The 25,759-nt window shown below is 55.4% G+C and overlaps 2 protein-coding genes across 7 annotated transcripts in view; one reads left to right on the top strand and one right to left on the bottom strand.

Annotated features, from left to right (window-relative positions):
• SYNRG (synergin gamma) overlaps window positions 1–4,673 on the top strand; it is a 43,680-nt gene extending 39,007 nt beyond the window's left edge. For all 5 annotated transcript variants that reach the window (XM_074890498.1, XM_074890497.1, XM_074890496.1 and 2 more), the window contains one exon: window positions 834–4,673. In XM_074890498.1, the coding sequence (XP_074746599.1) occupies window positions 834–965 (132 nt within the window). In that variant the 3' untranslated portion in view covers window positions 966–4,673. The remainder of the gene's footprint in view (window positions 1–833) is intronic.
• Window positions 4,674–6,739: 2,066 nt separating this feature from the next.
• On the bottom strand, window positions 6,740–20,919 carry DUSP14 (dual specificity phosphatase 14). 2 transcript variants are annotated; one of them, XM_074890293.1, is made up of 3 exons: window positions 20,725–20,919; window positions 10,317–10,415; window positions 6,740–8,896 (listed from the first exon to the last, which is right to left on the bottom strand). In XM_074890293.1, the coding sequence occupies exon 3, from the start codon at window positions 8,720–8,722 to the stop codon at window positions 8,126–8,128; it is 597 nt and encodes a 198-aa protein (XP_074746394.1). In that variant the 5' UTR covers window positions 8,723–8,896; window positions 10,317–10,415; window positions 20,725–20,919; the 3' UTR covers window positions 6,740–8,125. The 2 variants fall into 2 exon arrangements, with proteins under 2 accessions (XP_074746394.1, XP_074746393.1); XM_074890292.1 differs by having other exon boundaries at window positions 6,740–8,840.
• Window positions 20,920–25,759: the final 4,840 nt, after the last annotated feature.

Genomic DNA, 25,759 nt, shown 5'->3' with positions numbered 1-25,759 from the left:
TAACATGCTCTAGAGCCACCCCTTTGTCTTGTCTGCATGCCTGTATCTTGTGAATAGCTTTCTGGTTTTGTGCTACTTCTGTTGTGTGGTAGAAAATTCACTGCAGTGAGTTTCTGAACTTGCAGCTGCCTGTGTGTCTGTTGCAGAAGAAGGGGAACTCTAGGGGGGGTTTGCTACAAATATTGACTTTTGGCTATATGTAGTAGGCAATGGCATTTTTAGAAATCTCTGTAGGAAATCCACAGTGCGGGGAGCAGGGCTAGAATATTTTTTTCAAATAAGTAGCTGCGAAGCATTGGAAAGTATCTCCTAGCAACAAACATCGAGGTGTTTTAAGCTCCTTCATGGCTTCACACACTGTTCAGAAGCTCCTATTGTAAAGCAGATTCAATTAACAGGACAAAGTAGATCAAATTCAACCTGAAATAACACTAATATCAAGAATTGCAGCTGCCTAAATCTGCCCTAAGTGAAATAAATGCAGTGGTTATCTACTGGCTGGCAGAACAAGCTTTTGTCTTGCACGATAGGTAGCAGAAGATGCATGAAGCCAGGTGAGTTAGTTGCCAGGTGTCAGATCAGCCGCTACTCAGCGGCTCTTCAGACTGGCTGCAACAGGCAAAGTGTGCCCAGGTGTGATGGGAAGTTTTAGCCCACCTGCAGACACTTTGCAGACTCCAATAAAATATTGTTTATTGGGTGGTCTGTTCCGAGGGTCCTGCCATGCCGTGCCATTCCGGGGTGATACCTGTGCAGTGTCCGTTTTCCACTCTAGTGCCTAGATCCCGGAGTAGATGAGACTGTCACACTTGTTTCAATTCTTGTTATTTTAGGCCTTTAATTCGGAAATGGATAACTTCAAGCTGGCGTATGGAGGGCACCAGTACCATGCAAGCTGTGCAAATTTCTGGATCAACTGCGTGGAGCCAAAACCTCCAGGTCTCATTTTGCCAGACCTGCTCTGAAAGCAGTTGCACTGAAGGTGGAGTTTCAGGTCTAATAGTGCAGGACACGTGGGGTAAACGGTGTGGGTAGGGGAAGTGGAAAGGCTCGAGGCGTGGTTACTGTTTGAAATGTTTCGCTCTGATTTTTGTACCCTAATCGGTTAAAGACCCTGTCACATACAAAGTGCTCGTGAAGAATTTCACTTGAAATGGCCAGTGGTTCAGAAATAACCAGAAAAAAAATGTAGTGTGGCAAAAAATGCGGCATTTCAGTCTTTCTCCAGATGAAAGCGGGTCAGTCTTGGTAACAAACCAGTCTGCTAACCAAGGGCATAAATCTCAGAGAGAGGACAGCACCTGGCTGCCAAGAAAAACTGAAATGCTGGACTGATTTGCATAGAAGTGACCACTTAAATACTTGAAGTACGTATTTGCAAACAAATCTTTTCTTTGATGTTTTTGGTATATGGATCATGATGTTTTTCTTTAAATATTTGCTGCTATACTATTACAGTGCACACAATGCACGAGACACAGTACCTTTCGAGGCAAAATGAATTATTGACTTAGAAGGAATGAGGCTGCGGAGAGCGGTTGTATATTTATACCTCCACCCTTCTGTATTGTAAATTATACTGTATTCCTGCACGTAGCTGGTTAGTGCTGGGGGATAAGGACTTGGAAAAATTGTTGAAATTTTCCCTATTACATCTGGATTCTTTAGTAGAGGCAGCTGGATTTTAAAACTTGTAGTCTTTGCTACTCTGTTGTAAATAGAGACAAACTCCTTCCCTGAACTTGTCCTGAACTACAGGTATGATTTGCAGTGTTTCACCTGACCCTTTGGTAGTTGTGTGGCTGCATCACCATTGAAAATTGGACTCCACTGATACAGCATGTCTGCTCCTGTATATATATATGTTACCTTTTTTGTATGTTAACACGCTTTTCTTGATGGGATGCCTACGTGTAACTTGTGCAGTCTAGTGCTATCTGTAATAACGTGTTTCTCTGACTCAGATCTGGCAGCACAAGATGGCCCGTGGCTCCTGCTACAGGCGGGTGTGATTTGACACTGAAAGTCGGTGCTCTTAAGCAGGCTGTTTGCTGAAGCAGGGTACTGTGCCTACGGTAGGTACGCCTGTCTGGGCAGGACACCAGGCCATCACAAAACGTTACCCACACATAAAGTACCTGATTCTCTCTTCAGATACGACACCCAGACGACAGTGCAGTCAGCTGTAGTGCTAGTTACAGAATTTTAAACCTAGTGGGAGCCTCGTGGCATTATTCTAAGAGCCTTATCATTATACGGTCTGCAGTGAATGTAGTGGGGTGTGTATCTGTTGGGTACAACTTGCTTCTCAATTCTTTGACCCGAGTTTCTCAGATCTCCAGAAAATCTCTTCTCTCCAGAGGTATCAGCAGCTTTTCCAAGTTAATCTTGCCTCCATTATCAGTAGCTGACACTGACTGGTGGTTATTTGCTGAAATAGAAATTACAATGAGGAAAAATGATGCTTGGTATTTAAAAAAGAAAGGCTCAATTATACTAAACTATTAATTATACCAGATGAAAGAATCTTGGCTAATAGGAGTGCTAGGTGTCTGGCCCCTTATTTACACGAATTAAAATAAATCTTCTTGATGCCTGAGATGAGCTCGTTCATAAAATAAGCAACTTGTGCCTCCGGTCGCAAGCTCAAGCTAATCAAGCGGCAGCTCTTCAGTAGTGTGACAGTGACCGCCTGCCTTCAGCTGCCCACCAGTCATCAAAAAGAGGGCAGTCACTCTCTGCTTGCTCTTTATTTCCTTTATTAGGTGCAAAATAGTTACAGCAGTCAGCCCCGTAGCTTGGGACCTCCTGCCCCGTTTCCCGTCGTCATTAGGGGCCGCTGCGCTGATCCCCTCGGCGCAGGGCGCCAGCCCCCGCTTCTGCCCCCCCGCTGCAGAAACCCTTCAGCGTCGGCTGGCTCGGGGCACACGCCTCGGCTTGCTGCTCGCACGGGGACGTCGCAGGGGGCTTTGAGGAGCTGACTGACGCAAGGGCTGTTGCTCACGAAATGCTATCTTGGGAGAAGGGAGTTTATTGTTAGCGTGGGTTTCCACCGCAGTTCCTGAACAGTTCGCTCCATGGGATTTTTTTCCTAATTAAGAGAGAACGCCACAAATAAAAGAGGCCACATGAAAAGCAGCCGCTATTTCAAATACAGCACCAGCTATATTGTCATAAATGCACTTCCCAGTGATGTTTTCTTGTTAACGTACTTGTTAAGCAAGTAAGTTCCCTAAGATGGATCCAGCCTGTCTTTTGGCCCATAAAAATAAAGAATCGACATTTACAGTTGTAATTGCACAGAGCTCACTGAAGTACGACACTACTGCTTGCTTGCTCCCCACAGAAGGGAAAGCAGCAGGCAACGTTGCGGCGTCTGTGGCAGGCAGAAAGTGTTCTTCTGAACTGAACACCTTGATGTCATGGGAATACACCAAATGTTTTGCGTGTAGATACTCTCGATAAAGGCGTTGCACAATGAGGATCATCTCGCTTACATACCCTAGTCATTAAAATGACTCACTGTTGCATTCGGCATCGTCTCAGATAATAGGTCGCAGCCGAAGCCGGTGTCCTTGCGATCTGTATCCAAGGTTACGGTGTTTCCTACAGCGCATCCTAACAGACCACGTTCCCCGGCTTCCTTTGCATACAGGCTAATGGACACGCTGCCTTTGGCTGTGGTTGTGTTGAATTTCATAAATGTAACTCCTTTTTCTGCACGTCTTCTTCCACTAGAAAAGAGAAATGGGATTTTCTTTTTTTTTTTAATGTATGTGTTCTCTGGAGCTGCCTTGGGCTTACCTATGGGAAGTGATTTTTCTGTATATTTGTGTACAGTTGCAATTCCAAGAGATCATTCGCAGGGTTATTTAATGTATATATGGCTTTACCCAGCCGTATTCCTGGTGCTCCTGCGCTGTCCCGGCGCCCTGCGGGTCGCCCTGGGTGTCAGGGTGCTGGGGAGCGAGCCCGGAGCTGTGTCTCGGGCTCAGTGTCCCCCCAGGCTTCCTGCCCCGCCGGGGCTGCAGCGCTTGGAGGTTCTCTGTGGCCTGGGAATTGTTACGCTCTGCACTTGACCATCGCGCTGCCCTTCCCTCTCTGGCAGCAGCTTCTCCTCCCCTGGGTTTGTTTGCGCAGCTCCTTCCTTGCCGTTCGCGCAGGGCATGTGAAGCGAGAGTGGAGTTCAGCCTCAGGTTGGGAAGCGGCTCGTGAAAACCCGAGGAATGCTCCGATTTCTAGTTAGCTACACGTCAGATTAATTAAACTTGAAACAAAAACTGCCTTTTCAATAAAAGCTGCCATTGTACAAACTACTTTTTCTGAAAGATTTTTTTTTTTTTTGTTCTCTGGACCTGTATTTAATTCCAGTTCTCAATGTTAAAATATAAATGTCATAATTTTATGAAGAAAAGTGGTCAGAAAACTGCTATATGTGATTCTTTATCCTGCCCTCTGGGCAAATGTTACTTCTAATGGTTTCGTGATTAGTAGTTGGAGCTGTTTCGGTTTGTGCTGTGCTGGAGTCGCTGCTGAGATTTTAAATCCAATGAGAATAAGTGTTATCAGTTGACTTTAGCACATTGTTTACTCCCTTAATTCTTGCAATGATTTGTAAATCCTTTGTTGAGATTCCAACCTTGTATTCAATAAAGAGCTCATTTCATATCTGACCAACCTGTGAAGTGGCTCGTTCCAGGGAGCAGCTAGAAAAAAATGTTGCTTTTGCCACTTGCTGGGACCCGCAAGTTGTCACCTCCGGGCAGAGCTCCGCGGGCACGGGCCGGGGGCTCCTCCACTGAAACACCCGGGTCCGGTGACACCTTCCCGGGGCTCGGGAGGAGCCGTAATGACGCTGTGTAAGTGAAACCTTCGCTGGGGCCGGCATTTGGGAGATGTTTCGCCGAGTAACAGATAAAATATTCTTTGAGCAACAAAGATACTGACCGTTTGGAAAAACCTGTGGGGAGCAGAATGATGATCTTCCCCTCAAATCCAGCTGGTGCCGAGTTAAACTGCGGCTCTGTCTCTGGTTTCTGTAGGTGTGAGGGTGCGGGAAAAATGGCTTTGAGGGGGGAAAAACGCTCGTGTAAAATCTTTTGTTGGAATGTGAACACAAGAGGAACTTTTGCAAAGAAATACCTACAAGTATTCGTACCATTGCACTTCTCCATAATATAATCTCTAATGGGTATTTCAGGTGAATTCTTTATTTCCTAATGTGCTTTATTAGGCAATTACATTTTTTATAGGTCTAACTTTCCCTTTTGTTTAAAAGTCAGCCCTGATGCTTTCTTGGCTGAACATTAGTATCTTCCCCTCCCCTGGGTACTTGGGCAGTGTGTGTATAAGGTCTATATAATAATTCAAAGTGGGGGATTTTTACTTTCCAGTTTTTATATAGAAAATACTGTTAAGTTATACATAGTCCATTTTTTAGGTGAAGTTTAATTTTGCAAGCAGATTTCAGTTTTTAGTATTTTTTTTTCCCTTTGAAATGTCATCCTTTCGGAATGGCTCCAGACTAATGATTAGTCTTGATTTTTTTTATCTCTAGTTCCTTTTCTTACTTACCATTTTCGTGGTTGCAGTTTAACTCATGATAAAAATAGAGAGATGAGTAGGATGTACTTTTTGAACTGGACAGTCAGTCTCCTGTGTCTGTTTGTCACTGAAACCCGAACTGTGCGCAGCTGGTGGCAAAACTCACTTTTATTTCAGCGGGCCAAAACTTTGTTCTTGCTCATCTTCAAAAGCAGGAGGAGACCTCCCGCTGCCAGCACAGGGCTGCGCGTTGTGATACCGAAGGACACCGAGATCCACGTGTTGATATTGTTGGAAAAACGGGCATTTGGGGGTTTTTATGTGCGGATTTGTCGAAGCGCAGCGGGTTAATGGAGAAAAGAGGGTGTGCAGGGGGATGGGGGGGGGATACGTACGTGTGTGCAGGAAACTTCTGGGCTTTGGATGTTGAGGACCTCGCAGTAACTCCTCACAGCGGTGTCTCCATGCAGGGTTTGGCGTTAACGCAGCTGGTTGAAGCTACAGCCAACCTCGCCACTTCCACGCCCGCAGGGGCTGAGCGCTCCTGGGCCACCAGCCCCCACCAGTAAGTGGCCTTGGGCCACAGAGTGTGAACTTGGATGGGAGTGCTCGCTGGACCTCTGACTGCAGCCTGGAAATTACAGCACACCGGCTCCTTCCCCGGCGTTTGCCCAGCCTGGTAAAACTCTTGGTCTCTGCAGTAAATTTGGAAATTCTGGGCCAGAGCTGCTCGGTATCAAATTCACTCTGATCTAGACTTTTGCTCCACCCAGGTCTGGTTTTACTCATGATCCAGATGAGGTTGAGGCCACTTGCGCAGTTTTGTACCAGCAATAACAGTATTCCAGCCCTAGCAGCTCTTAGTCTGGGGAAACCTGTGCCGCAGCCCTGACACGGTGCGGCTCATGGAGAAAAGCTTTAACCGTGTCCGCTGCTCCCTAAAACCTGTTCAGCTGCGACTTGAGAAGATGAACATTTTGAAATGGCCAAACTAATTGCCTGGCTTCTGTGGTGAGGAGCAGGAGCTGCAGGACCCCCGGCTGGACTGTAAAGCCATCAGCCAAGCAACGGCAGCAGGTCACAGTTCTCAGGACCGAGGTCCAGATTTGCTTAGAGCCGCTGCTCAGCATTACAGCACATTCCCGCTGTTACTTGAGATACGTTAGCAGGGTTCTGAAGAGGAAACCAACACGTGTTCTTGTTTTAATCTTTATTGATTTTTTTTTTTTTACAAGTATAGAATCTCATTTAAATCGGATAGCTATCTCGGCATCCAGCAATCTGCGTATTCCTCCTTCAGAGATGCAACAGAGGACACAAACGTCTCATCGAGGAACGGACTTGCCTTGCTCTCCTGGTGCTCCCGTTACGCTCCAACGAAACCAGTCCCTTCCCGTGCAGGGAGGGCAGCCACGGCCGGGAGGCTTCTCCCCCATCCTGGGCTGGAATCGCTCTCGTCAGGCGCAGAACAAGGCAGCGCCTCCCCCGGAAAGCCATCCTCCTCCGGGAGGCTGAGCAGATCGCCGTGTCGCACAGAATAACTCTAGAATGCAGCATAACCTTGAGGACATAATGAAGTGATTCAGAGATGGGCTAAGGCAGATCACGACCATACTTAGAGCTAATCAAGCGGATTTACCTACTTCCAATTTACTGGTTGATTGAATATTGGAAAACACAGCCCAGCCCCTCTGGAAGGTGGCCACGCACACAGAGTTTCCTAAACGTTTCTTTGGCTGTCCAGTGCGGGGAGGGTTAACCTCTCGCTTCTGTCTTAAGCCACGTTTGGACAAGATCTCTGTTTCCTTTCCACCCACAAAAAACACCAGCGGTTTCAGTAGTGTAAGTGTATTCCAGGACTGTTGCCCCGGCATGGAATGAGTGAAAAAGGATCTTGTAATTTTTTTTTATTTGAATCATTCAAATTTTATTTTGCTTGTGGCCGACATGGACTGACTTCACTCTTTTTTTTTTTTTTTTTTTTTTTTTTTTACTTTTAATACAGATTAAGAGCTGACTAAAGATCTCAAACACTATATACTGAGAGTCACTACGGATGTTAAAGAAAACACCAGCACTAGCCCCACAAGCCTGCACGCCTGCCTTCCCGCCTCACGGAAGAACCCACTGCCATGGAGTAGGACCTCGCTCCTTCTGTGCTAGTGCCGCTCCCTAGCCACTACAGGATTTTGCAAGGAAGCAAACAAGCTATTAATGAAATATCCAGGCTACCGCATCACAAAGCGCACTTTGTTCATTAACTCTGCCAAATGCCTTTCAGGCCTTTCCTCATAGGATACTAATAAACTGACTGAAAAAGAGAGGGAGGCTTTATGGAAGGAATCAACTTATAAGGAGACCTCATTCTGCTAAATCAGAGAAATGCGGATGGGGGAATCCCTGTAGAGAGAAATGCTTTGAAGGGAATCGTTGGCCTTGCAGGTTAGTGAGGTGAGAATTAGTTGAGGTTCTGCTGTATGGTAAAGAACCAAATTGGCTGTAGAAGGAGAAGGGAATGTCTCCAGTCTGGTTGACTCAGAACAGCGAGTCCCTTCGGTTGTGCTTCCTGTCTGCAGTCACATTAAATTCCCCAGTAAGGCATCAGGGGTCTCCTCTCTCTCTCGTAAACGTCTGGGATGATGCCATATGGTGTCTGTACCATTTTAACCGTCGTCTTCCCAAAGAGCTTCCTCTCGTAGTCTATCAGTTGCCTCCAGAAGCCCACGTTGGGGCGTATAACAGGGCGCCGCGATTTGACCCAGTTGTAGGCCTCAAAGAGGGTCACCTTGTGGTACTTCATCAGGTAGGCGATGCAGAGGGTGGCCGACCTGCTCACGCCAGCGGCACAATGCACTAACGTGGCCCCGTGCTTCCGCGCCACGCTGTTTATCTTGTCGGCGACGCTGTCGAAGTACAGGGAGATGGGGGCGTTGGGCATGTCAGCCAAAGGCACTTTCACATATTCAAACTGGGGCCAGTTAAAATTGGGGATCTCGATGGTCGCGTTGATGATGCAGGTGATTCCCCGGGAGAGGAGCAGGTGCCGGTTGGAGGCGACGCTGCCCCGGCTCAGGTACAGCGAGGGGGTGATCTGGGCGATGCCCCCGAGGGCACCTTCAGAAAGCATTCGCGGAGCCATCAGAGTTCTCGGTAAGGAGTTGTGGCTTCTGGAGGTCATGGAGGATCTTGGCACTCACGCTTCCATTATGGGAAGGGATCCAATGGGATCTTCAGCCAAGGGAAGGATTGTCTGCCCTGGTGCTGCTAGGACAGCAAGAGCTTCCTCCGCTTAGTCACTGCAAAACACAAGCGATGCCACATGAGCGGGCAGCTGTCCGGTGGGGCCACGTCTCTGCAAGAGAAAAGGAAAACCCAACTCGCCCCGCTGTGGCCTGGACAACCTCCTACCGGGAAACCTCCGTGGGGTGAGGCGGTTCGGGGTTTGCACAGTGCTTATTACCACGGGGCCCCCAGGCATCGCCTGGACAGATAGTAACAAAAAAAAAAAAGCAAGCTTCCAGCCTAATTAGCTCCAATTACTCGTCGAGGGTTTAGGCAGCCTACCTGTGGGCCCGGACGGCGTTTCACCCCGATTAGCACGTGGAAATTTAGCTACGCCTTTCCCATGCTCAAAAGGAGCAACTTCACAGCTGGCCGGAGTCCAAAGGGATGGTGAGAAACAGCTCACTGGGGCTGGATGCAGATGCCAGCAATTTAGATCACCCTGCCCTCTCCCCGATGGCACCCTTCTCCTTTTTTAGGTATATGAAAGGCCCCGCCAAAGTACATAAACAGAGGAAAGTTGCTCATTAGAAAAAGCAGTGAGTCATGTCCATCCAGATCAGTCATCGGCTCTCATCTAGGCTGGGGAAGTGTGGAAAGAGTGACCTGGTTATGTCAGAAGTCGAGAGTAAAACCAAAGCAGAGGCTGGGACAAGGGAGGCTCTTTTCCTGCTGCTTTAATGACTGACTAATGCTTTGGAGAAAGACCCACGCCGCAAAGGCTTGGGATCGCCTCCGTGAGCCACGCAGCCCCAGCTGCCGCGGCCCCCGGGAAGGACCCCGCTTTTGTTTCCCTGACTCCTTTAGGACTTCACTGAAGCCTGTGGAGAAGCTGCAAGCAAGGGGACGAGCCCCGGAGCATTACTAATTTGCCAGCCCCTTTTAGCTGTGCATTCTCCAGCTAGAGATGCGCCCCAGGAGAGGCTGGGGAGCCCCTGTCCTGCCCAGGTACAGCTGAGCCCACCACCGTGGCCCTGGGTGCTGCGGGGAGGGGATCTGGGGGCTGCTCAGTGCCGTGGGCGGGGGGGGTGTCTGTCCCTCCAGCAGTTAACTCCCCGGGTCAGAGGGTCCTCAGAGGGCTGAGAGACCCCCACAGCAGCTTCCCCGGCGCTGACACGACAGTTTGTCCGCATCCTGCCCTCTGGGAAGCGCCGGCAGGTCTCAGCAGCGGCTGGTAACGCTGCCAGAGGATTTTTGGCATGGCGTTGCGCTACGGTAACTTAATGAGCATAACATGGTTTCCTCTGTGGCTTGTTCCCTGCTGGCAGCTACTTGAGCAGCTCCTGAATCCATGGGCCCAAAGTGCTGGTGCTGCAAGAGTTCATGCCCCAACAAGAAGAGCTGTGAGCGCTCGGCTTCCCCTGCGGACACCCCGGCTGGAGCAGCAAGGAAAGGTGTGTTTTTTTTCAAAGGAATCAAGTCCTTTGAGCAGGGGAAATCCCTGCTCTCCAACAGCTGTTACTGACAACACAAAGGATTCAGGTACTTACACTCGGTAACAAACTGTCCTGCTCCGAATCACCGACGGGCAGACGGGTGCTGCGGGCTGCTGAAGCTGGGATGGCTCATAGAGTGTGTCCAACGCTGAGCTGGGGAGAGAGGAGAGCACGGGGTTTACTGGGATCTGTGCTGGCCCCAAACCGGGCACCAGGCAACCCCGCTGAGCTACGTTTAAACCACCTGATTTAGGTGGTTGTCCAAGATCTGGGAGGGAGGACGGTGGCTTCCCTGCCCGCTCCCCGGGGAAAGACAGAGGCCTCATGAAGGCACTTGCTGCCGACAGCGTAACGTCACCAATCACTGCCAACACAGCATTCCAAATCACGGTAGGCCCAGAGGAATCCGAGGCTGGCACAGAAGTCATGACTCAAAAAAAAAAAAAAAAGTTTTAAGTAATTAATTTGCTCTAACGTCTCCTTTAGCATCTGCCAAGACGCTCGCCTAGTCCCAGACAGCCGGTGCAGGTCTGCATTTCTTCTGACGGTGCCCCAAGCACGTTCCTGGGAGCCCCTCGGCGAGGACTCTGCTCCCCTTGGCACTGCTGGAGCTGCAGGGTGAAGGGGAAGGGGCAAAGCTGGGGCCGTGAGCCACGGCATCCCGCTCCGGGAAAGCAGAGCACGGTGGCAGCACCCCCTTCTTTTATTTCTCCTGCCAGACCAGAAAGCCTGCAAGCCCCCAGAGCGCAGGTGAAGCTGCTGCCTGCTGGGAAATGCTGCTGGGCCATGGGGAGTGGGAGTGACGCCAGCTCCCAAACCAGCTCTGAGCAAGGCAGCCGCTCCCTCACCCTCCCCGCTTTCACACGGCTCATCCCTCAGCCACCTCTGCCCCAGCGAGGGGCTGGGGGCTGCTCCGTGCCCCCTCCCTGGGCCAGGGACAGGACTTGCTTTCCCCATGCGTGGCTTTAAAAATGACGAAGGAACCCGCACGCTGAGCTCTGGAGCAGGAGCAAGGAGGGAAAGGGGCTGGCTTGGCTTTGGAGATGGGGTCGGAGAAGGGAGAGCTGCTGCGCCCGGTGGGTCTGGGCGCTGCGGGCAGGAGGCCGGCCGGCGGGGAGGCCGTGGCGCAGGGCCGCTGGCAGGCAGGGCGGGCCGGGAGGCTCTGGCAAGTGCTGGGGAGCTGAGGCAAGCTGGCCGGAGGCCAAACAACAAACGCAAACGGGACTTTTTTTTTTTTTTTTTTTAATGCCGCACCTCCCTCGAGGATGGCTGGGAAACGTTAGCAGAGGGCGACCTGCAAACGTGCTGCCTCGCCCCACTCGCCTGCCAAGGGCCTGCTGGTGCCTCAGCACCTCTGGGAGCAGGGCAGCAGCGTCCCTGCCTTGCTCCCCCAAACTGGGCACCCTAATCTCTGCCCCAACGGGGCTCTGACATGCTCCTTGGGGTTGAGAACGCTTGCCTGCCCCTGCCACCCCCACGTCCACGCTGCCGCACCTGGGCTCCAGCTGCTCCCCAGTGGGACTCGGAGCGTTCCTCGGGGTGGTTTGGGAAGGGCTTTGCTGTTTTCCATAAAGTGGTTCCTGTTTGCAGGCAGCAACTTATCCGGACATTTGCATGTGACAGGCTGGGCTCGCTCTGCAAAGCCTGCTTGCACACGGCATGCCGCCCGCTCCCCAGCAGCCACCTGAGACGACCGCGACCGAGGGTCAGTCAGATGAGCTACAGGACACGCTCCTTCCCCGAGGAGAGGAGCAGCGCAAGGGAGGCGTCCATCTGTCCATCTGTCCCCCCTCTCCTTGCTGTCTGCAGCAGCGGGGGGGACAGGGTGGATTTTGGGGATGCAGGCAGGTGCCTGCAGTCCCATGTCCCAGTGCCACACCACTTCCCGGGGGCTCCAAATGGCCGACACCAGGCAGCACTGCCTCTGCTCGAACCAGAACAGCTCTTCTGCAGAAAGAGTTAATGTTTTGGAGAGGAGTTCATTATGTAAGTGAGAGATAAGGCTGCTGTGCTCATCGGACCAAATCCCTGGTAGCTGAGGATGGTGCCCGCCAGCAGGAGCAGATAACGCTGGGGGAAAGGTGCTAAGGGAGAAGGGCAGGTGCCAGTGTCCCTTCCCGTGTTTCCCGGCTCCGGCAGCAGGAGCTGGCTGGGATGCCACCGGCTGCGACACGCTGTCTCAGGCATGTGACAAAGCCGCGGTCCTCCTGCCCACACATACCAGGCTGAGCAGCTGCCGGCTTGCAGGGAGCCTGACAATGAACGGGCCTCGGCTGGCAGAGGCTGCGCGCTGGGTGCGGGGCCTTCGGCCGATGACTAGGAGCTGCTACCAGGCTCACAGGCAGGAGTCTATCTGTCCTGATAGCTGCACCTTCTCTTAACCCTCCTGCCTGGCCCCAGCTTCGGACAAAGGCTTGCCTCAAATCTGCTGTTTGGCTCCCGTGAAACTCCATTTGCCTTTCTCAACACACCCGCTTTATCCGGCCGCGTCCCTGCTGTAACCCAACACTGTTGCTCTTCATGCGGTAGTTCCCGTCATTGTGCTGGGGCAGAGAGAGAGGCAGAGAGTGAAAAGCTTCTTCCCAGCCGTTGCTGTGCGCACAAAATAAAAAAAAAAAAAAAAAAAAAAAAGAGAAAAATAGCTGAAGATGAAGTGGGCACGCACACAGCCCAGCCCTGGCTGTGCCACCTCTGGCACCCGCGAAGGACGGTGGCAGGAGGGGCCAGCACAGCGGCAAACGGGCTCCTCGCACGGGCCCTGGGGCTCCTTCAGCCCCTGCCCTGAGCCAGGGAGAGCTGCTCCACTACAGCCAGCCTGCGCCACCCCCTGTGAAAAAAACAACCGCATTTCCTCCTGTTTCATCTTGGTTTGGGTTTCTGAGTGGTTGTGTAGGCTGGGGTGGTCCCACAGGCCTGAGGTCAGCATCCTCGGGGTGCTGGGGCCTGTCTCGGCTGGCTCGTCACAACCAGGGCTGGCTAATGGCGCAGCCGAAAGCCGCCCTCCGAAGGGGACGGGATGTGGTTGTGGCTTCCCACAAAGGGCCGAAATTCCCAGTGGGTGCAGTGTGGTCCTTCGGGCAAAGCCTGGCTGGTGGTGGGCCAGTAGCAGCCAGATATTCCTGCCATTGCATCCTTGTTTGCTGAGCTGACTCCAATTAATGGATTAAATAATCTTGTAACAGCCCTGACCCTCAGTAGATCCCTTTCTAGACTCTGCCTTGGTCCTCCCCATGCACTGACACCAGCTGCAGCTCCATGCCCACCCCGCTGGGCTACTGAGGAGGGCTGGGACACCCTCAGGGTGGCAGTGGGTCCCTGGTGACACAAGGGGGGCACCAGTGCAGCCTCTTCCCTCCCTGGCAGATGGGTTCTGCCATTTCTCTCATCTTCATAATGAGGGGTGGGGGCAGCAGGTGGGTAATTACAGCCTGGAGATGACTCTGGTCTTCAAAGCCTCCAGGTCCTCCCCACACAGCTCCTGGCCAGCACTGCCCTTGGGCGCAGGTTTACAGCGAGGGGCCACTTCTCCAGCACCCACCGTAGCCAGGACCTCGACCTGCACCCACCGGCTCTCCGCAGACCCACCGCTCAGGTCTGTCTGGCTCGTGTCAGGTGCTGCGCCTGTTTCTGCTGTACCTCGAGGCTCGGCTGTGTGGTTCTTCAGGGGTTGGATCTGCCAGGAGAAGGGGCAGGCGCTCTGCCCGCCGTAGCTGTGCCCGTGGTGTGTGCCTTCACAGCACTGACCAGTTTGACACCACTATCCCACCTGGGCTGGATTTTCTGGGATCAGAGCAACTCCCCTCCAGGCAAGAGGGTTTCAAAAGCAATGCAACGACACCAATGCGATGGTTTGCGTGTTGGGTGGTCCAGACCCTCAGAAAGGTTACTGCTGGCAACACTTACGGCTCTGGTCTTCCAAGTCTTGTGACAGCTGGAGTTTGTTTCTCTTGCTTTTGCTCCCAGGAACGCAGTACTGCTAACAAACATTCCCACAGGAAAGCATTCCTGGGCCTCCTGAGAAAGGCTTGAAAACACCTCTGAATGCTCGAAAGACAGGCAGATGTTAGTTAAATACGCTGTGATCTCTAGGACAGGAGGGGAACGCCTTGCTTGTTGGTCTCTAGACAATGAGTTGGCAAGTCTGAGCTTCTGGTTTCTTATTCTGGTGCTGCTGGGTGATTTTCTCTGATTTTGGGGGTTTTTTTTATTTTCTTTTTTTTTTTTAAGGCTCCTCTGGCTTGAGAGCACAGGCTGTGACTCCTTCCTGAGGGACTTAAGACTTTCAGTTGGTGTCAGACTGTCTGTCAGTAACGTGGCAACGTAGCCGGTGCCTGGCAGGGGTGAGAGCCTCTCCCAGACCCTCCTTCCGGACCACGTGAAACTCTGCAGACGTGTGACTCGGGAGCCAGCTCACCGGGTGGGAAGGGACGACTGGTCCTGCTCTGGCTTCGCTGCCGCTCACGGGGTGCCCCTGGCTTTCTGGCAGCCGTTCTGCTCCTCCTGCCCCACCGCTGCCGGGAGGGGACGGCTGAGCAGGACATCCTTTGGGGGGGTGTGGAGGGCAGCGCCCGAGAGGTGCTCGGCAAGTTTAGTGCGTGGGGAGGACCAGGTGAGCGGCGGGCCCTGCTCCGCTGATAGAGCAAAGGCACCAAAGCCCCTGGTTTTATTCCCAGAGCATCATCTGGGATTCGAAGCAGGTTTGCGAGCTGGGTGTGTGAAATGTCAGTACTGAAGCGAGCCTTCTCCCCCTTCCCAGGAGAGGAAAAGTTATTCATTTTGGAGATGACAAATGCTCTCTAATGCTGCAGTAAAGAGAAGAGTCAATACTGCAGGCGCTGAATGAACAAGCCTGCTCAGGGCTCTTCCTAACTAGGCTGAACAGCAAATTGTTTCAGAAATGGTCTTGGAGAACAGCATTTAAAATAAATTTTGGCAGAGAGCACAAACTGCAGCCATTCTCAGGGTCAGGTCTTGCTCGTGCTGAGTCCACGGGAGTTTGAAGTGGGCTTGAGGCCTTCGGCAGGCCTGTCTCTCCCCGGCGTCACGGCAGCGACCGCAGCTCACTGCTGCGCCGGGGTCTCTGTGCTCCCCTTTGGCTGTCATGGATGTACTCCTGAAGTGGTTACAGACTCCACTCGGGCGTGTGGTTCAGAGCCATCAGCACATCCCCGTGACAGAAGGGATGAGCAGTTTGGTTTTGAAGTGGAAAAGAAGGAAGGGGAAGCAGGAGGGTGATGCCTTGACCAAACCCTGATTGATTCCTGCTTGCTGCCTGCATTACCCTCTCAGGCGAGCAGAGGATGGAAGCCGTCAGATGTTGAACCAAGATAATAATCTGTCTGCCCAAAGCTCTGCGCAAGCCTGGCCGCTCACGCAGCACACAGCACAACCGGGTCTCCTGCACTTGCAAGAACACCCTGGTAACTTCCCAAAGGTTTCATGGTGCATTTCGGGCACAACTCCCCTTTACACGAGAATCTCACAGGGTATGGCTGCAATGGGTCCCAAGGCTTATCCTTTGCACAATCCCGGATCAAACACGCTTGTCCACAAGCACAAAGCCTTGTTTCCCCTGGTGTGGCACTGCCTCCTCCACACACCTGGAATTCAGGCTGCTCCCATGACCCGAGCCAGCTCTCCAGGCTGCGGGGCTGACGAACCCTAATTAGCCTGTCCCAGCCTGCTGTGACGCTGCTTTTGGAGGGGTGACAGCAGATGCTCCTGCGTCACAGCTCACCTCCCTTCCACGGGCACTGATGGCGTGCCTGGTGCTCTGGGCAGGCTTGGGTAAGGCCAGGACTTTGTAAGCCTCACCCAGCTGCCTCCTGCAGCCCAGGAGCAGCATCCTTGCTCTTGCAGCCAGTCTCTGCCCATGCTGCAGGCACACCGAGCCTTGGTCTGTGACCAGGCTGCTGGGGATAATACACTGAGCAAACTTATGAGGGGTTAACGAGCAATTGGAAAACTCATGGGTAGCATTGCAGGCGTTTACAGAGCATCAGGGCATGCCTTATGGTTGGTGACTTCTAAATCAGCCTAGCAATGAGCTCCTGAATGCCTGGCGGTGCTCTGCCAGACCTTCAGCCCCTCCTCGCTCTGTGAGGCAAAGCCTGCCTCCCTGATTTCCTATTCTCCCAGCACCAAAAAGGCGGAAAAAAATGGGTGGTGAGGTTTTTAGAAGGATCCATCCGAGGATGCTGCTTGGCCCATTGGCCAGGGTCCCTGGCTGCCTGCGTGCCTCTCCCGGGCAAGGGGGAGGCAGCTCCACTGACTCTTTATTCACGCTGCTACTATTTCCCCGGCGAGGCAGCAGAGCCTGCCCACAGGCACGCTACATGCTCCCTGCCACGCAGCCGCCCCCTCCTTGCTGCTGCGGAGTGGGAACAGGCAGGGCTGCTTCCTCCCCGCTCCACAGCTGGATCCTGCCAGCAAAATCTCTCGCCATGGGGAGAGCTCCCGGCTGGCAGCAGGGATGGGGCGAGATGGGGAGCAGGCGCGGGCGCAACCGAAAGCACGCTGATATTTATAAATTCCTACATGATACAGCTGCTCTGCTCTGGGGACAAGCTTCCCTCAGCAACCAGCAAGAGGATTTTATGCAAGAAAAACAAACCATCTTTCTTTTTAAAGCAATGTCTGTTATTTTGGAGCCACTGGCTCTAACGCACCACGCGCCAGTCGCTTGGAGAGAGTGGCGGGGGCACAGGGCTCACCTGCGGGGCCCCAGCACAAGCCAGTAGCATGGCCATCCACATCTTACTTAAAAACTCACTGGTGAGTGGTGAAAGTCTCTTTAAAAAACAGAATTAAGCCAGGAGGAGGCATGAATGGGATCCTACGGTTGTGTGCAGCATCAGTTCTGTACTCAGCTGAACACCAAGGGCTGTTTTCAAACCCCGAGTGGAGATATTGTCTGCTCTGAAGGGCTACGGCTTATTTTGGTGCCAGCTGATGGCATCTGGTTTGCAGGTGGAATTTAGAAAAGCTCCCCTGCTCCATCCCCAGCTCCCTGTGTCCAAGTGTGCGTGACCCTGAAGGGACACGGATGGAGAGGAGCTGGGGTGTGCTCAGGGAGCAAGACCCACGCCTGGCGCTGGCTCCCAGGGTGCTGCAAGATGGAGCCTTGTTTTTCCTGGGGACTTGCCCTGCGCAGTCACAGCTGACAGGAGGGACACAATTTCTTCCTTATTAGTTGAACAAAACAGAGGGACCTGGTGTGCTTGCTCCTGTGTGACCCTGCTCTCTGCAGGGACCAGGGCTGCTTGGGTTGTGCCTCTTGCTTATGTGGCAGGCTTGTGCACTGGGGCAGCAGCTCCAGGCTCTACCCTGTCCCTGCCAACCCACCTCAAACCCCATAAAATCCAAGGTAGCTGCAAATTCACTGCAACATGCCCTGGAAGCTGCCCAGTGTTTCCACGCTGGCGCTCACCCGGACCTTTTCCAGGGGCACTGCCAACTGGTGCACGCTCCGGATGCAGCCCAACTGCTCTGGGGGGGTCTCAAAGCCTGGCACCCCTGGTAAACCTGACCGTGAAGTAGCCCCCATTGGAAGACTCCCCTGCAGGCAGGCAGGCAGGGGCTGCCCACACTCTCCAAGGCCAGGCAGTGGTTCAGCACTGGGCAGTAAAAGCAGGAAGCAAGAGCTGAAGGGAGGGCAGCAAGAAAGCAGGATGGGAATGGGCTGGTGGCTGCGCCCGGCCGCACGCCCACAGCAGCTGTAAGGAATGAGGTCACCTTCTGAGCACATCGATGGGGTTGCTTAGGGTAACAGGAAGGGAGGCTAATTTTAATCAATTAGTTGGAAATCAAGTTTACATGCGGCAGCGAATGCTTCCCATGTAAGCAGCTCAGGGCCAGCGCCCCTCGCCTCCCGGTACGTAGCTCTGTCTGCTCAAGGCCGGGGGAAATTGTATTTTGCCCAGCAGAAGGAACACTGAAAAAATTCAGATTTCCTTCGCGAACCAGGACTCCTGCCCTCGTGAGCTGCTGCTCAGCCTCCCCCCAAGGGGAAGGGACCCGCAGCCACCCTCCGTGCTGCGGCGTGGGATGTTGACAGAGGCGAAAATAAAGTCTCATCAGGCCGGGAACCCCAACCTGGCCAGCTGTGGGGCACGGGGCTGGAGTGAGCACAGGGGCACCTGTTGAGGCTTCCTGCTGGGAAACTAAAGCCTGCCTGATGTTTATTATTATTATTTTTCTTTTTTTTTTTTTAAAGCAGGGGAGTAGCCATGTGAGACTAGCCCACAAGCTGTAGTGCTGGCACTAGGGAGTGCTCTGCAGCCACCCCCAGCCCTGCGGTGCCCAAGGAAGGGTGGGCAGTGCATTTGCCTTCTACTTTAAGGCTTTATTTCCAAACAGCTGGGGAGCTGGGGCTGCTCCTCAGATATTTTTCAGATATTTCCAAATGCCAGAGCCCTGTCTGCTAGATATTTGCATTTCTGTTTGCGTTATGGCCGCTCGCCGTGTCTTTTTTGAAGCGATAGATCAGCGTGTGTGTGGCGAGGGTTGTGTACCTGGAGAGGAAAGCTCCCGTACCTGGTTTGAAGCATTACCCCCACCTTCTAGGGAAAACCACCCTGGAAGGAAGGTCCTGCAGTGGTGGCAGGAAGCCTGTAAGGCTTCTCCGCTGCGCTGGTGAACAGCCTTGTGTAGAGTGTGGTGAGCGGGAGCGAAGCTGCTCCCAGTACCCGCTGCCTTGCCCAGGTGCCTTTTCCCCCTCTCCTCATCCCTGACTTCTGCCTGGACGCCCAGATGTGCCACGTGGCCGGTTCCTTGGGACAAAGCTGGTACTAAGTCTCAAAACAGAGGTCTGAGACTTTCTCGTGTAGGCTTCTGCATTTCTTTCCTCCCTCCCGTAATGTCTGGTTTAGAATTTTTTTTTTTCCCCCCACACCCTGTACGTTTCAAGCACTAGAGCAGCATGAGCTCTGTGCCTTTCCAGCTCCGAGATTCCAGCTGGGATCAGGTATGGAATTAAGCCATGCAAATTTTAATATTGCCCTGACCGACAAGGAAGCGCTGCCAGAGCCTGCAGCAGACCCCACAGAGCTTGGACAAAATCCCTGGGATTTCCCCTTTGTTTCTGGGGGAAGGCTGGGCTGTGCACGCCCCAGCCCAGGACCCAGGCGAGCTCTCGGGGACAGGACGGACAGGCAGCGCTGCACATTCACACCTTCTAGGCAGAAATCGATTAAAACCTGCTGCATTACTGCTCCCCTCCTGACGTTCACCAGGGTCGCGTTAGCCAAGCCATGGCAGCGGGTCTCTGCCGGTGGGGACCGGCACGAGCTCTCCGAACCGGGGACTCGTGGTTTTCATTGCCGGGGAGCCGGAGCGCTACACAGCCCGTCCAGCCACCGGCAACACGCACCAAGGTGGATGGAGAGGCCTGGGGGAGGAATCTGCTCCCTGCCAGCGCGGGGACGGCTGATCCGGTGTATCATAAGAGAAAACAGTGTTTTGTCAGTGCTAATCCCTCCACCATTCCTGTGGCAGCGGCGTTAGGGATAAACTGAACTTGCAACACGATATTAGGACATCTGTCAATACTCCGAGCTCCAGAATAAAAGACTCATTTGCTGCCCAGTCGAACAGGTTATAATCCTTCCCCATCTCCCTACAGCCAAACACCACTCATCGATCACCGGTGTTGCTCAAAGCTCCTCGGTCGCTGAGTCAAGGGCCGTGCACGCAGCCGGTTGGGTTTTGGGGCCACCCAACCGCCGGCACGCGCCCGGGTTTGCGGGGACGGGGGTGCCGAGGGCGGCTGCACCCTGACGGGCGGGAGCCAGGCACCGGGGCTCAGCTCCAGCAGCACCGCGGGGGCCGAGGCCGGTTTCCACGTCAAGGAAAGACCCGACCTCGGCGCTCGGCTGCTCTGGTGCAGGTCGGACACCAGCCCCCCTCTCCGGCCGGGTGTGCTCGGGGTTTGACCACCCACCACCAGGTTTTCACCTCATCCTCTTCTTTCGGGCACCTCCTGGTGTGGCCACCTCGGTGGCCCACACTGTCCCACCGTAGCCACCACACTCTCAGACAGGCGGGACTGCCCTGACCCTGGCAACGACCGTGGCACCGAGGGCCGCATCCAGCCCCTCCGCACCGGGCTGGGGGGGGGCGGGGGGGGCTGATACAGCCCAGCCCGAGTCCCCCCGCTCTGCCGGGGGTGACGTGGGATGGGGGGCAGCTCTGCCCCGGCTGTGCGGGCAGCCCTGAGGCCACGATGAGGGGGCACCGGGAGGGGCGGGGGGGGGGGGGGGTTCTCCCGCGCTTCCCTGCCTCTCGAGGGGGGGCACTGGCAGGCGCAGTTACCACAGCGAGCGTTAAAATAACGCGGCAGGGAAAGCCAGGAACGGCGGCGGCCCTGGCAGGCGGCGCTGGCTACCGGCCCCGGGGCGGGGGCGAGCCCGGGCCCCGCGCTTCCCCCCCCCTCCTCGCCCACCGCCTCCCGGCCCGCTCTCACCATGGCTGCTCCGGCGGCTCCGCGCTCCCTCACGGCCGCGGTGGGGCGGCGGGGCAGGACTTTTATCGGGCGGCAGCCGGGCTCCGTCTACCGGGGCTGCCACCTGACCGCGGCGCTGCCGGGGCCGCCCTCCGCCCGCCGAGCGGCGGTTTCCAGGCTACGGCGGGGCCCGGCCCGCCCGGCTCTGCCCCGGGGCGGAGGCAGCTGGCGCCCGGCCCAGCCTTAAAGGCGCCGCCGGGGCCCGGGCCCCGTGTCCCGTCGCGGGTGGGGTGCGACAGCGCTTGCCGCGGCCCCCGGCCCTCCCCTCCGGGGGTCTCTGGGGATATGGCGGCGTGTGGGGACGAGTGGGGTCCCTGTGGGGATATGGCGTCCCTGTGGGGATATGGCGTCGTGGGGGAAGGAGTGGGGGTCCCTGTGGCGACATGACGGGGTCCCTGTGGGAATATGGCAACATGTGGGGATGAGTGGGGGGTCCCTGTGGGGTTGGGGACGAGTAGGGGTCCCTGGGGGGACGTGACGGGGCCCTGTGGGGATATGGCAGCGTGTGGAGACGAGTGCGGGTCCCTTTGGGGATAAGACAGGGGCCCTGTGGGGCTGGGGAGAGATGACAGAGGCCCTGTGGGGGATATGGCATCATGAGGGAAGGAGTGGGGGTCCCTGTGGGGACATGGCAACATGTGGGGACGAGTGGGGGTCCCTGTGGGGTTGGGGACGAGTGAGGGGCCCTGGGGGGATGAGTGGGAGTCCCTGTGGGGACATAACAGGGGCCCTGTGGGGCTGGGGATGAGCAGGGGGCCCTGTGGGGACATGACAGGGCCCTGTGGTGCTGGGGATGTGTCAGAGTCAATGAAGGGATGTGGCGGGACCCCTCTGGGGATGTGAGAGGGTCCCTGTGGGCGTGGGGATGGGGCAGGGTCTCTCTGAGGAGGTGACAGCGTGTGGGGATGTAGCCAGATCTGTGAAGGAGCACGGTGGGGCCCCTGTTAGGGGTGGGACATGTCATGTCCCCATGGGGACCCTGCCAGAGTGTGTGGAGATGTGGCGGGGTCCCTGTGGGGATGGGGATGTGCCAGAGTCCCTGTGCGGACTAGGTGGGTGCCCAGCAGGGACTGGGACAGCCCTAGGAGAGATTTGAACCTGGTTTTTTTGGACTCGGGACATCCCCAATCCACAGCCGCTGCTCTCTCCTCCCCATGCTGGGATCCAGGGTAAAGGAAGGAGGGTGGCCCAGGGGGGCCCCTGGCTCCCAGGGCTGCTCGTGGGCACCGTGCTGGGGGCCAGGCTGGTCCCTTGCTGGCAGCAGGGTGGGCCAGGGTCCCCATGGAGGGACAGTGTGGGTGGGGGGACCCACACTGCGAAGGGGAGAGTTTGGCTTCAACTGGAAACCGTCAGGCTGAGGTGGAAGGGTCTGCTCCCACCCACCCACCTCGCCACCATGGCAGGGATGGGACAAGGCTGCCTGGCACTGGGGAGAGGAGGAGGACGAAGAGGAGGAGGACAGCCTCCGCTTTAACACTCCGGCTGCTGGAGCGAAGTGTTGCCACCCCAGCCCGCTTTTGTTCAGTTTTTGGTTTTGTTGTCGCACGTTTGGACCAAAATAGCAAAAATCCCTAATAGGAAGCTTCCCCTACCCCGAGCCCTCGGGCTTGTATCTCCCTTCAGCAGGTTTCATGACTCAGCAGCCCAGATGGAGCCATCCCTCACAGCCCTCAGCACCAAATCTGTTTATTGCTCCAGAGGCTGTTTTTCCAAGAGCCTCGCTGCTTTATAACAGCCAGCGCTCTTCCTTAAAACCCTGCCTCTCCAGCGGAGGCTCTCGTCACACTCAGCACGGAGGTGGGCGAGGAACAAAAATAGACAAATTAAGAAAACCTCAAAAGGCCAAAAAATGAAAATGTAAGGATTTCGGCTCTGCAAGCTCAAGGTTTGCTTTGCCTCCGTGTTGCATCAGCTCTTCTCTGCTCTTCCTCTTCCTTGGAGCTGCACCATCTCGGCGCAGAGCCGAACCCCCGGGCAATCTCAAGTCTGGCGAGAAGCTGAGAGACGGCTGAAGGTCCGGGGCTGCCTGCCCGGGAGCTGGGGCCGAGGGACCGTGCTCTCGACTCGTGGCTCGGAGCCCTTGCAGTGCGAGCCTGGGGCGGTGTTGGCCACGGGCAGCGTAGGGGATGATGAGGATGGGGTTTGGGGTGGCAGCCTCAGCAACCTGTGGGGTTTCCTCCCCAGGCATCTAAACCCCTTATTTCCCCTCCATTTGACCATCATTAAATGAGAAATAGGCTCTTGGCTCATCCCGGCGGTTCTTAACTACTCACACAACAGTGGACGGATATTTTTAATGCCGGTGTAACTTGTGCTTTTAACCTTCACCTGCCGGGAGCTTTATGTGTTTTTATGGTGGGTTAGAGGATGCAAAGAGGGAAACTTGGGAGGCCTTTGACCCAAGGATGCAGCAAATGCAGCAGGTACCGGAGCTAAAAGGAAATGTCAGCTCCTCCCTGCACTCAGCCCTGGCAAAGGGTTTGCTTGCGGGCGCTGGGAGTGCAAGTGGGGACGGGGGGAGCCGGGGGACACTCGGGGGGGGCAGGCTGGGCGCTGCTGAAAGCCTGGTGTCCTCCTCCCCTCCTGCAAAGAGCCATTTTGGCCCGAACGGATGCGTGGAGGTGGCGGGGGACTGAGTGGGTTTGCTCTTGAGAGCAGGGGAGGTGTCGGGCAATGAGCACTTTCTCAGATGCCTGCTCACCCTCTTCCCTGGTGTGGGGGGGCCAGTGGTGCCCCCGTGGGCCCCCCTGCCCCAGGAGGGCAGCCCACCTCCCATCGGGTGCCGTGGGGCAGAACGTGAGGCAGGCAGCGTGTCGTGGGCAGGTTTCCCCACCTCCCCGTAGGGACCTGTGCACCACTTGGAAGAGATACAAAGACCGTGATGGGGCAAAGATGCTTGAAACGGGACCAGACCCTCTCAATTACACCCCACGGTGCCCTTGGGGGGCGATGGCACTGGAGGGGCTCTCACCCCCTTACTGCAGCCCAGCCTGGCAGATGTGCACCGGCTGGGCCTGGTGTGCTGGGGTGAGCCCGGCAAGGTGCTGTCCTGGGCACATTCCCGAAGGGTGCGTCCGGCCCACAGTCATTAGGGCTATTAACTTAATCACCCGGGTGTTTTCCTGCCTTGCTCTGGCTCTGTGATCGGCAGCAGCCGCAGGGTCACGCAGGCCAGCTGAGTGGGGAGCAGATGGCTGCTTTCCGCACGGCCGTGGCACGCGTGTGCAGGGATCCGCCGCCATCCATCCATCCTCTCCAGTTTCCATGGCTACACCAGAGTTTACTCTTCCCCGCCTTCGGCCGCCTGCACGGGCGTGATGCAAAAAAAGGTCCCTGCATGATGCAAAAAGCCCAGGGACGTGGGACCTCCTGGGTTTTTGTAGGGACAACTGCATCCCAGGGTGGTCAAACCATGGAGTAACGGGCACTGACCGTCCCAGCAGGACCTGCATCCCAGCTGAAAGGCACCTTTGAGGCATTCAGGAGAGCCGTGGCACAGTTTTGGGGTGCTGCCTTCTCCTCCTCACCTCCCTGACAGCAGCGGGGACCTGGGGGAGGCAGCAAGTGATCTGGGGATAAATGAGCTGCGGAGCTGTCGGCCACCTCTCGTTCAATGCGAGGTGACAGCGTGGAGCAGAGATCCCTGAGCAAGGGCTCAGGCTTTGGCTTGTTAATGGGGGAAAACAAAGCCTGAGCTTTAGGTCACCGCGTGCGATTTAAGTGGCCGAACTTGGGTCACCGGAGGCCTCTCTGGGGAGGCAGGAGGATGTCACAACACAGCAGGATTTTTGTTTGCTTGCCAGTGACACAAGGAACACCCCAACCCATGGCCAAGTTCCCTGGGGAAGGGGGAGATTTTGGCTTAGGGCTCCCAGGATGCGGCTGCGGTGCAGTTGGCTGCAAGGGTGTGTGACCGTTTCCAAATCCACGGGGTGCTCTGGTTCACGGGGCCGGCGGGGGAAGCGGGAAGTGTTTCTGTAGCCCCAGTGTGTTGTGCCTGGCTGCGTTCAGCTGCGGGCAGCCACGTGTGCTAGGGGTGTAGGCACCGCTGGGGTGATCCTTGTGCCTCCCCCCAGCATCCCGGGCATTCCTGCCTGCTCCTGCCTGCCTGGCCAGGCTGCGTAGAGGAAAGCTCTGTCCCCCAAGGCTGGTTTTCCCTCTGCTGCCCCAGTTGATGGGCTATAGGTGACTGTGGGCTCTATAGGGTGATGGGATGCAGCTCTATGTATGTTTATTGCACTGAGGGGTCACCCTCTTGTATTGATGGGCCCCTCGTTAGCGGCGGAGCCGAGGCGGAGCGGCCTGGTGCATTGTGCAGGGACCCCATGGTACGGGCTGCGTTTCGGCAGCTCCCTTGGCGAGACGCTGGGCACAGAGGAGTGTCAGGGTGCTGTTTGGTCTCAGGAGGGTTGGGTGAGTTTCATCCAGGTGCAGGTGTGTGAGCCAGACCCGCGGTGTGCGTGCCTCCGGCCCGGCTGGCGGGTGATGCTCTGTGTCCCTCCCTGACCCCTCTCCCCACACCCTGGGGAAAGGCTCCGTGGCCAGGCGGGGAAGCGAGGTCTGGCAGCCTGACGTGGCCCGGCAGCCCAGCCTCCCCGAAGGCACTCGCTGCTCCTTGCGCCTCTCCCACCATGGCTCCCTCCCCATCCCAGCCCCCACATCGCCTCCTGGGCAGCCAAACCAGGGGCTCTGCCCCATCACAGGGACCTCAAACATCTCCTGGAAGCCCAGCGTGCAGAGCCTGCCCCAGCAGCGCTGCACAGCGGGGCCGGGCTCACGTGCCCATCGCATTTCATGGGAAGCAGTCCCAGCTGGGGAGTGCTGGCGCCTGCAGATGCTGGTTCATGAAACGTTGACTTTCCAGACATGCTTTGCAAAAGAAATGAGATGTTAGTGTTGGTACGGAAAGCCCAAGGGATGCCAGGTTGCTTTCTCTGGTGCAAAAGGTGATCCCTGCCTGGGGCTGGCGGGGAGCCTGTGATGGAGCAGGCATTGC

Source organism: Strix uralensis, chromosome 20, assembly GCF_047716275.1.
Source record: "Strix uralensis isolate ZFMK-TIS-50842 chromosome 20, bStrUra1, whole genome shotgun sequence".
NCBI classification, from domain to species: Eukaryota; Metazoa; Chordata; class Aves; order Strigiformes; family Strigidae; genus Strix; species Strix uralensis.
Note: the sequence above shows the minus strand (reverse complement) of the source record. Positions and strands in the feature narration are given on the sequence as shown.

Coding starts and splice junctions, on each gene's coding strand:
- DUSP14 (XM_074890293.1), bottom strand. CDS start 8,722: ATGACCTCCAGAAGCCACAACTCCTTACCGAGAACTCTGATGGCTCCG.